This window comes from Microtus oregoni, unplaced genomic scaffold, assembly GCF_018167655.1.
Source record: "Microtus oregoni isolate MIOR12 unplaced genomic scaffold, Mior012 000043F_ref0000047, whole genome shotgun sequence".
In the NCBI taxonomy this organism is placed as follows: domain Eukaryota; kingdom Metazoa; phylum Chordata; class Mammalia; order Rodentia; family Cricetidae; genus Microtus; species Microtus oregoni.
Genome location: NW_024543210.1, coordinates 10,372,315 through 10,383,907, shown reverse-complemented (window position 1 = coordinate 10,383,907; position 11,593 = coordinate 10,372,315). Strand labels below are relative to the sequence as shown.

The 11,593-nt window shown below is 45.7% G+C and overlaps 1 protein-coding gene across 1 annotated transcript in view; it reads right to left on the bottom strand.

Moving 5' to 3' along the window:
* Positions 1-6,439: 6,439 nt before the first annotated feature.
* Btbd7 (BTB domain containing 7) overlaps positions 6,440-11,593 on the bottom strand; it is an 82,857-nt gene continuing 77,703 nt past the window's right edge. The window contains exon 11 of the mRNA XM_041633124.1: positions 6,440-11,550. Coding sequence (XP_041489058.1) covers positions 10,735-11,550 — 816 coding nt within the window. The 3' untranslated portion in view covers positions 6,440-10,734. The remainder of the gene's footprint in view (positions 11,551-11,593) is intronic.

Genomic DNA, 11,593 nt, shown 5'->3' with positions numbered 1-11,593 from the left:
CCTGGTTACAGCCCAGCTTCCCCATGTTATATCCAGAGACAGGAGGTGATCTCACAGGAAAACTCACAGAACAGACAAGGCAGATGGCAGGAGGGTGGCAGGGCTGAGGATCAGAGAGGGTAAGAGGAAAGGGGTCGCTGCTTTCCATCAGCCAGCTTGACAGGAAATGGAAACAGCTTGCTGCAGAGCCTAGAGCTCACAGCTCAGGTGCAGCCTCACAAGATCTGAACTACAGCAGGGAGCAGAGAGCCTGGGGCCCAGGGGAAATAGATAGGGCAGGCATGCTAAGGAGGAAAGAAGCCATAGATAGGGCAGGCATCCTAAGGAGGAAAGAAGCCCGAGCTAGCTCCTCCACAGAGGGGAGGATGCGGGAGTCAAGTCTGGATACAGAGGTTAACGGCCCTCAACAGTCCCGAGAGGGGAGGAATTCCCTGGAGGGGCTGGGCAATCACCCCAGGATCCTGGCCTTGACAGCCCCTATGCCCAGTTCTGCATGTCCCACTGGGCAATCACCTCAGGACCCTGGCCGCGACAGCCTCTGCCCAGTTTCGCATGTCCCACTGGGGTGTCTATGCCCTCATGGTTGTGCTTTGGACTGGGTACCTGGTAGAGAGCAAGTGAGCAACGTCCTGTTCTACCACGGCCCAGGGAGCAAAGTGTCAGTAGGACCTGAAAGGAAATCAGTTCAGTGACTGGGGGATGCTGTCTAGGTGACACAATTGGAAGGAAGGGTGTCCACAACTATTCCCTGAAAGTCAGGGTCGCTGATGTCGTCACCACTCCACCATACAAAGGCACAAGAAGCACACAGTGTTTTCAAATGACCCGAAGGGCCACCTACAGGGTAACAGTTTCTTTACAGACCTCCCATGTCTTGGGAGACTCCTCACCTGCAGAACTGTGGCTTCTCTGACCACAGCTGTCACTCCGCAGAGCAAGGGAAGGGACTCACAGAAGGCTATGGCCCCTGAGGACTGCTGAAGTGACTGGCAACTCAAGTACCTGGTGGGGGCTAAGCCAGGTCATGACTCACAAGGGGCTGTTGACTCTTGGGTATAAGATAGGATAAAGACCCTAACAAAGTCTTTGACCAAAATTTATTTTATGTGTATTTGTGTTTTGCCATGGGTGTTGGGTCCCCTGGAACTGGAATTATAGACAGTTGTGAGCTGCCATGTGGGTGCTGGGAATTGAACCTGGGTCCATCTGGAAGAACAGGCAGTGCTCTTAACCACTGAGCCATCTCCCCAGCCCTATGTAATAGGGTTTAAGGGCACAGGTTGAGGCGGGATAGAATTTGTAGGTAGCAGCCTCCATGGTCGTTGAAGCCGTTGAAATGAGGAGCCTCTAGCCCATATTGAGCCACATGAAAAGTGAGGATGAAAGGGCCTGGGTAGACGCCAGACAACCAACACCAACATGGGTGCTAGAGGCAGGCTGGGGAAGTGGTTAATGAGATGGAAGGAAAGCAGGGCAGTGCCACAGAGCTGTGGGCGTCATGGTGTCTGGTGGCAGGCAGAGGTAAGAGGGAACAGGCCTATTGAGATTCAATAATCTCTAAACTGACAAATGAGACTAAGAGCTAAGACAGATGGGCCTCCATGTTCTCTGAGGAAGCTGACTGGATGAGGTAGCCTTCTCCGGGTCGTGGACCTGCTCTAAAGCTCCAGATAAGACCCGCTGGCAGAGCCTCCCTAGCTAGTGAGGGGAAGATGGCACGGTGCTCAGGGCAGGAGGGCTCCCTAGTGGCAGGGGATGGAAGTGTGGTAGGGCAGAGGACAGATGAGAGAGGTGGGGTGCAGGGCACAGGTGATCACAATGACATTGAGGAGCTGTGGAGGCGCGAGGGAAGGACAGCTGCAGGACTCATGGGAACCAAGAGAAGCAGGAACTGTGAGCAGACGGCTGGAGTGCATCAGAGGGGATGCCCTGGAAGAAGACGGGGCTGGCTGCAGACCCAGAAAGGCATCTGTCTCCTGCAAAGGCCAGGGGATGACTGAGCTGGAGGCTACACAGGAGAAGATCTCTGAAGTTGCTCTGGGTTGGGGGACGTCGTAGCTGTGGGGCTTTCTTCAGTCTCCCATAGCTGAGTTCAGCACATGAGACAGATGTTGTCAATCACTTGCAGCTCAAAGGCCAGAGACAGGAAGTGACTGACAGCTGTCCTGGAGGGGACAGGAAGAGGATGGAAGTCAGCTCCACAGAAGTTAAAGGGGAGTATTAAACGGAGAACTTGAGAAGGCGTCACTAACAGGAGGAGGGCATGGTGTGGTGAAAGAAAATGGCCCCAAAAGGAAGTGGCAGTATTAGGAGGTAAGGCGTGTCGGAGGAAGTGTGTCACTGTGGAGGCGGGCTTTGAGGTCCCATATATGCTCAAGCCACACCCAGTGAGACAGTTTACTTCTTGTTGCCTGCAAGCCAAGATGTCGGACACTTGGCTATTTCTCCAGCACCACGTTGTCCCATGATGATAACGGACTAACCCTCTGAAAATGTAAGCCAACCCAATTAAATGTTTTCCTTTTTAAGAGTTGCGATGGTCATATGTCTCTTCCCAGCAATAGAAACCCTACCTAAGACAAGTGGGCTGAGAGTAGGAGGGAGCGAACAGGTCAAGGTGGAGCCCTTGGGGAAATGGCTGTTCCCGCTGTGGCCATCAGGGCTTGGAATGGGAGGACATGAGAGAGGCTGAAGCCAGGCCTTCAGTGTGTGAAGGAAGTGGCAGGGTGGGGGGAGGTGACTGTAAGTAAGGAGGATAACTACAAGGTGTGGGATTAGGGGCCAGCCACCACCTGATGCCCTTCCTGCATCCCAGTCAGTATAAGAAAGTCTACTTCCTGGGGGCTGGAGAGATGGCTCAGCGGTTAAGAGCGTTGCCTGCTCTTCCAAAGGTCCTGAGTTCAATTCCCAGCAACCACATGGTGGCTCACAACCATCTGTAATGAGGTCTGGTGCCCTCTTCTGGCCTTCAGGCATACACGCAGAAAGAATATTGTATACATAATAAATAAATAAGTTTAAAAAAAAAAAGAAAGTCCACTTCCCAGAGAGCGCTGGGAAGTGAGACATAAGACCCTTACCTCAGTTAGGGCAAGAGGAAAATGGAAGGCTGGAGAGGCCTGGGAGGCTGAGGTGGGGGTAGGAGGGATGGAGCATTTTACCTGAACCCAGGACTTCAGGAGAGCAAGAATGACAAGCACAGGGGCTGACTACAGGGTGCTAAGAACATAATACCAGATACACTGAGGAGGGGCAGGAGACTCTAGGACCTCTCTGGGGTCATTACTCGCTGACTAATTGGGGAATCCCCAGAGTCTTTGGTAGGTCTATCAGAAAACAGAGAAATGGGAAGAACAGTTGTTTTCACCGCAGACATCTGGGAAACATTATATCAAATAGAATATTCCAGAAATGGAAGATATTTATGTAGCTGGAGAGACTGCACAGTGAGGAATTTCAGGAGAGTGCAACATGGTCCCCTTCTCCTGAGGGCAGGGAAAAGATGGTTTATCATGAAGGGTGAGCAGAAGGGTGAGACCCACATGTCAAGTCTATAACCAGTGCTTATTAAGTAAACCACATTGGGGATGAGGAAGCTGGGGTTGGGTGCTTTGCCCTAGGCAGCATGATCAGTACGCTGCAGAGAAAGTGTCCCATAAGGGTTCTCCGATGAACCTTACCTATGGAGGCTCTTCTGCCAGAGCATCCTGGCCTCCCCTTCCTCCCAGCTCTACCACAAGCCAGCAGCGGTCACTAGCATACTTGCACACCAGGTTTCATAGTTCTCCACTGTTTTGAGATGTCACTAGAATCCTAAATCCGAGGCTGTCCACAGGATGTGGCTCAGGCTACTGGGGAGACTTCACAGGAAGACAAGCATCGTATGCCCGAGGGAGTGGTCAGGCTGGAACGTTAAGACTGGCCAGGGCTCCTAAGAAATCCCAATGACACGATCAGTGTCAGGCCATTGGGAATGTTGGGTAGTTAATATGTTTGGCAGATGGGAAGGCAGAACCCTGCAACCTACTTTTACCCTTTCTGTCAGAACACACCTCTCAAATCTGCATGAGTAGTGTAAACTACAAGAAAACTTGGGGAGAGGAGTCTGGGGGCCTTGTGCATGTGGTCCATGGGGGTAGCCAGGAAATGCATCAAGCTACTGGCAATCTGGATAGGAGGACTAAGCAAAGGGACCCAAACCCTAGAAATTACCAAGGGTCTCAAGTAATTGTAGTAGGGGATGGTAGTCTGGAAACCAAGGACCAGTGATGTGCCAGGCATCTGGGACAAGGAACAGTGGCAGACGGGCAGTAGTAACATGGTGTGCCTGGCAAATTGCCTCTCAAGTACTTAGGCTTCTGGTCATAGATGAGGGTTGCTGTCAGTTGCTATAGAGATCCATAATTCTCAAAGAGCTGACAATCAGTGGCCATTGCATGGCCACTAAATAAGACATCTATAGTACCCCTCCAAGGTGCAGGGATACCCCATTCTTGGAATGCTGTGGAATACTAGCTTCTGGGTATCACAAGACTGCCAATATTTTCCCCCAAGGTTCGGGATATTTATTTATTATGCATACAATGTTCTGCCTGCATCCTATGCCTACACACCAGAAGAGGACACCAGATCTCATTACAGATGGCTGTGAGCCCATGTGGTTGCTGGGAATTGAACTCAGAACCTATGGAAGAACAGCCAGTGCTCTCAACCTTTGAGCCTCTCTCTAGCCCCTGCCATACCCTTGAAACAAAACAAAACAAAACAAAAAAACAGAAATGAAAACCATTTTAGAAGGAAAAATTGCTGACTTCTGAACTTGAAGAAATTAGTATGGAGAAGGAAGAACTCTTAAGTGAACAGACAGATGGCTCAGTGGTTAAGGGCACTGGCTACTATTTCAGAGGACCCAGGTTCAACTGCTAGCACTGACATGGGGGCTCACTACCTTGTAGTACCAGGGTCCCTTTCAGTGGTAGTCCTGTAAGCACTCTTGAGAATTGTCACATACATCTATGTATTTCTCATTCTCTTCTTCACAATGCACTTTTATTCTGAGGACCACATTTCCTGTAGCTCCCTTGGCTGGGCCTTCTGAGTACCACACTGCAGGTTTCCTTTCTGCTTGTAGGGGCCCTGGGCCAGCGAGTCTCCTTTAAAGGACCTAGGAAGGTGGGGTCCTCCCCCTTATCTTTCATCTTCCTTCCAGTGTTCCCCTTAGTCATGCAATATATGTATGTGGACCATTCTTCCTGAGTTTCCACCTAAATATACTTCTTAGCTACTGCTTAGAACTACTGGCCAAATTAATATGACTACAATACTCAGTTTGCTTTCCTCTAGATGAGACCCTCCCTGCCTTCCTTGCCTACCAAGTTACCAAATCACAAAACACTGCAAATTTGTACCTGAACCCTCTCAGTTGGGTCTCTGCAGTATTCCTGAGCCTCTCCCACTGTTGGAAAGTCTGGCTAAAACTCCTCCCTCCCCCCATCTCCATCTTCTGCTAAAGCTTGTGGCAACTTTGACATTTGAAACAGGCATTAGGGAGCTGGAGAGATGGCTCAGAGGTTAAGAGCATTGCCTGCTCTTCCAAAGGTCCTGAGTTCAATTCCCAGCAACCACATGGTGGCTCACAACCATCTGTAATGGGGTCTGGTGCCCTCTTCTGGCCTGTAGACATACACACAGAAATAATATTGTATACATAATAAATAAATATTTAAAAAAAAAAGAAACAGGCATTAGGGCCAATCTCAAAACCTTTTGCCTGTCCAAGAAGGGTAAGGCGGAGTCCCAGAGCCCTCATGTGTGCACAGCCCTTGCCACCCCCAGGCTCCGCCCTCCTCAGCCCTGCTTTGGTTCCCCTGGTCCTAGCAATAGTCTTCTATCTTTATAAAGGTCACTCTGCCAAGTCTTCCCATCCCGGAAGTTAAAATGTCAAAGTTATGTCTTGATCCTACTCCAGGTGCCTGGTACACATGGGTGGAACTTCCTCTTCAGATCACTGCTCCAATTTGTACAATGAAGTCTCTCAAAAAATGTCCTGGGTGAAATATAAGTAAGTTGATGAATCAAAATACTTTCCAAGGAAACAACTACCACCATCATGATGTTTCTGAAAATTTGAAAACATGAGACAGAAAATCAAGAAAGCCTCCAGATTCTACCCTCAAGGGGCACAACCACATCTGTAGATAAAGACTACATGCTGGGGGCTGGAGAGATTCAGTGGTTAAGAGCACTGGTTGTTCTTCCAGAGGACCTAGGTTCAATTCCCAGCACCCCCCTCCCCATGGCAGCTTACATGTGTCTGTAACTCCAGTCCCAGGGGATCTGATACTTTCACACCAATGCACATAAAATAAAGTTAAATTATTAAAAAAAGATTGCATGCTGTACTGCTAGAACAGACTAGGTCCAACTCCACAGGTTCTATACAAGCCATTTATTTGAAATGCCAACTATATGTAGGATAGTCAGTGTTACATGCTTATCAGTAACAGTAGAAAAATAGAACCAGTGAAAACCTCTGTACAATTGTGATGGTACTCAAAAGAGAAATGTATCGTTTACAATGCTTCACACAGACGAGTTCAAGTTTGGAGGTACCTAAATAAAAATACTATATATTTCTTTAAAAAACACTATGTACAATTGAAGCGTAAACAAGTCTTACAAAGTACTGGTTATGCAGGTTGTAGAAAACACTTGCATAGGACATGAAATCAGTTTAAGAAAGATTTCTGAGCCTTTAGCATTGAAGGCACTTGACTCTACCATTAACAGCACAACCACAAGAAACTCGGTGGTGGAGGCCAGATGTGGCACATACATGGCAAGGGGAGCTCAGGAACCTTGGGCTTTCAGCCGCCCCATCTAAGAGCAGAATTCCCTGGGGCCTACCCAGAGAACCTGCAGTCATGTGCAGGTTCACCCGAGGTCTCTTCCAGAGCTTATCTGATCTCAGAGCTCACATAAACACACAAGTAGAAGATATTTCCAAGACACAAACTTGCAAACAGTCATTCTATAGAAATGGCTGCAGCATTATAATATTCTGAATATGGAAGATTGGTACAGTCATGGATATGTATTTTTTAGGGAAAACAAAATCAAAAGACTTGCTCAGACAATAACCACACGAAAACTAGCACAACTGATGGGACAAAATAACACACTTTACAGAGCACTGTTCACACAGCAGTGTTGAGAGAAGATAGTAAAACACCTCTAGGGCGTGCAGAATAGCTCTTAGCAAGATTATCTGAATGAGGCTTGAAAGTAACTACATGGTAAGACATTGTGAACCACTGCAGACCCGGGAATAGCACCCATCACTGCGGCAATAATAGTCTATTGACTACAAAGAGCTTAACTCAGCCCTAAGAAACACATGGATGCCTTATCACTGTAAAACAATGGCCTTATGCAAATTTCGTGAAATGTATTTTTCCCTTAAAAGGCAAGTTCAGTACTATGAAGACAAATCTCCTTTGCTGTAGACACTGGGAGTGTTGATCCTCAACTCCAGAGAAAGCACCTGAGAGGTCAGCTTCGGCCCAGCTGGCACCACATGGCATTCACCGGCTTCCATTGCGTGCTGTAGCATCAGCTTCATCCAATGTACAAGGGTTGTGTCAACTTCAACAAGCAAGGAAAGATGATGCAATGATAAATGTTCAAAACAAAAAGCCCTAAAGCCAGAGGACAGCCAATGAGGAAGCAGAAATCAAGAATTAGGTTTAGTTCATAAGAGGTACAGAAAGACAAATATAATTAATCCAGTAAGCCCTAAAAGCTCAATATGTCACTAAAACACTAGGCCAGCTTGGACCTAGGGATGACACTCAGAAATAAAGTCAATGGGGGTGTAAAAGGGAGATGGTATATTAGGATTTATGTTTTAGATGATTTTAATTTTTCTCCTTATGAGCAACAGGCGACTTTAAATGTAAGTTATTTTTCAAAATTTCAGAACTAAAACAAAAATACAAGAAAAGGATCAACAGCATCTTGAGAACCTAAGCAGTGGTTCTCCAGCCTCAGCACTCAGAGGGACTGGAATGGTGATTGTCCAAATGGCCTGATTGTCCCTGGCCTCAAAAGGAGATCTGGGATTTTGGTTCTTAATAAATTTCTATCCTAAGAAAAATGCCAGTTCCTGTGGCCTATTGTTTTATAATACATAAATACCTTCTTTTCTGAGACTGACCCTACCCAGACTTCACATTTTTAAGTACAGCATTAAAAAAAACTTCATAGATGAGTTCACAGCCAGAGGCACAGAGTCTAACATCCCACTAACACCTATCCTATCACACACAAAACCACATTTGTTTATTTATCTTCTGAAAGTCACACCATTCCACAATCCCACAGATTAAAGCAAGATTTTCCTGTATGCACACAGTTTGGCCAGGTAATTTACTAAGTCACTAAAAACAAACATTATAAATTAAATAATACTATGAACAGTATCTACTAATTTTTTATAATTACAAGTGTGGATAGGAAAGCACATTTAATGAATTTTCAGGAAAATGAAGTGTGATACAAATGGTCCTAAAATGTAGAAAAACAAAACCTGTCAAGAGGTGAGAAAGCTTTAGGTGCGCTTGCTTCTCTCTGCAGTTATCTGCAAAATACAGTCTGATCTGGAAAAATCCCAAACTGTATAAAATAATTCCTGTCAATAGGTCCCAGACACACAGGGGAGGAACAGAACAGAATTGCTTTTTGCTTCTGCTATCTGATACTGTGCTTCAAAAGACACTAACTCTTAAAAAGTGAGCAGAGCCCTGTGGGTTTCTGACTTTAGGAAAGAAGAGCCTTAAAGGCGATGTAAGCCCACCTTACAGCAGATGTGCCTGCCCTGTGCAAGCCTTGAGCTCAGGATTCCATCACCAGGGTCAGCCACAGTCAGCGGATGCACGAGCAGCAGCTAACTAGCCAGGCAACAGAACTAGTGGCAGCGATTGCCGGGGTATACAGAGATGGGCACCTTCCCATTTGTGAGATTATCTATTGTTAGGACTGTTTAAGTGTCAGATCATTCCTGAGTGTATATCCACAGGGTAAAGTGGGAAAAGACCATGAGAAACTACAGTTTCAGGAGAGATCAGAGTTGCCAATACCTAATAGAAACCTACTTACTTCAAAGTGCGTGTAATTCATTTATACGGTAGCTCGTGCTCCCTAGCCCTGCATAGTTTTCGAGTGTGAATGATTCCTAATTGTATGTACACACACAGAAAAGATGTTCCCAAATTCCTTCTCCACAAAGAATGTTCAGGAAGTTTCTTTTCTTCTAAGTGCTACGGTTATGTGTGTTTATAAAATACAAAGTGAATGTCCAAATGATGCCGAAGTGATTAAAAACTTAAATAACAATATATTTACATCGGAGAGTAAGAAAGAACAAAATAAGACAAATCCAAAAGCAGTCCTTAGCTCACATACTACCCTTCCAAGGGAAAGGATTGTGAAAATCCCCATGTGCTCAGTAATTCAGAAAATGCCAAACCAGCACCTCCGGTGGAGTTCAAGTAGGACATGTAGTGTTTTACTGAAAACAAAATAGTTTTTTGGTGGTAAAGTACTATGCATCATACAACTTTGAATATGATACCAAAAATCCAGACATACTTTGAAAACATTAAAAAAAATGTATGCTTACAAATACCAAATGACATACATAAGACCGAAGCCCTTTTGGTTTTGTTTGTTTTCCACAAAATGCAAGACAATCAAAGGCAGTCACTTCCCCAAGCACAGTGAGTCACATGAAGAGCCAGGCCCATCAGTGTGCTCTGTGTGCACACATCATCTCCACTACTTTTTTTTTTTTGAGGCAGGGGCTCACATAGCCTAGTCTTCAGTTCATTTGTAAACCAAGATGACCTTGAACATCTGATCTGCTGCCCCCCCCCCCAAGTGCTGGGATTATCCAAGCCCAGCTCTACTGTTTTCTAATACCAAGGTCTAATTTTCTTAGACCTTTTGGAATGAGTAACTCTACTCCAGAATCTACAAGGGCCCTGACAATGTCTGCACTATGATTACACATTAGCCACAGACTGGGTATCAAGGCTTTTCTCCTTCCTGTTCTTTGCTGGACCTAAAAATTTTAAGACCTGGACTGGACTCCTGCTGTGGGGAATGAAGATTGGCTTTCATGACTTATAAAAAAAGAATGACATTAGATTTATGGAGACTGAGTAGGAAGATTTCTGAACTGAAACAATCACCGAAAGAGACAGGAGCGTTTGATGTGCTGTTCTTTGGAATTTCTATAATTAAAAAATAAACACAACTATTTTGTAAGAAAATACATCTTAGTGTGCAATCCAATGCACGTGGAAACTGGTAGGTGATAGATAAAATGCAAAAAAGTATGAAAATACAGTCCTTTAAATGTGGCAATAAAGTTTAACACACTGTTATAAAATCAATACAAATAAAACAAATGTACAAGTGCAAAAAAAATTAGTCATCTGAAAGAAGAAAGCGCCAGCTTGCTTTCTCTTTAAGATGCTTCCCACACAACTGTTACACACAAAAGAGACGGATGCAGCATTCAAAGTAACCCTCATGCCATGTATAATAAACATATATACACATAGAAACTAGAATAAAATGTGAGACTGAGCTGGCATCGATAAACCGGTAAGTTGTTGGGTTACATCATAAAACAGGATGTTTCACATCTCAGGCACAGACTCGAAGCTGCTTTCAGAGGGCAGACTTTTTGTAGAGAAAGTCTGGCTTGCTCGGTGACCTCCTTCCTCTGCTTATGGAATCATCCCTTTCCAGATCTGTGTTTCTCTGAGCTCCATGGCTCAAGGACTCACTGTCTGTCAGTCTTCTACTAGATCGCTCTTCTAGAGCTTCAGAGCTACATGCAGAATGGGAAGGAGGTCTGTTAGGTGTCAGCCCAAAAGTCAAGTCTGTTTCCACTGTAGTTCGTGCCCTGACATGAGCTGCACCATTGCCAGCATTTTCTGAGGCTGCTGAAGGAAAGTCTGACCTCTGGGGAGGCTGCTCAACAACATCCAAGCGTATTGGTTCACTCTTCTGCTTGTGGAGATGCCCATCGGGAGAAAGTGGATATTCTCTCCTAGCGTCTTCCTGTTTTTTAGGAGAGGTCTGACCAGGTAGGTAAGCTGACTTTAAGCCATTTGGTGATGCCTTATTGTGGCTGTACAAGTCTGGACCAAAATATCTACCATGTGAAGGGGAAGGAGTGCGCCTGCCAGGAGCAGGAGTGGAAGGTCTGCAGGCAGCATTTGAGAAGTCATAGAGATCTGGGTATTCCTGCTGATTTTCTCTACCATCTGCTTTCTGCTCTAGTGGATGTTTTTTTCGAGACGTGTGTGTATGTCTCTGTGGAATACATGAGAGATGCTGGGGAGGCCCTGGTCCTGCTTCAGCTGGCTGACATAATTCTGTGTCTGCAGCAAGCTCTGGGAGCCTCCTGTCCTTGAGTGACAGTGTAGACACCCCCATGGCAATATCTGGCATCAAATCATTCAGCACAGGCTGTGTACACTGAAACAGAAACAAATGGGAATGATAAAAAAGAAAAAAATAA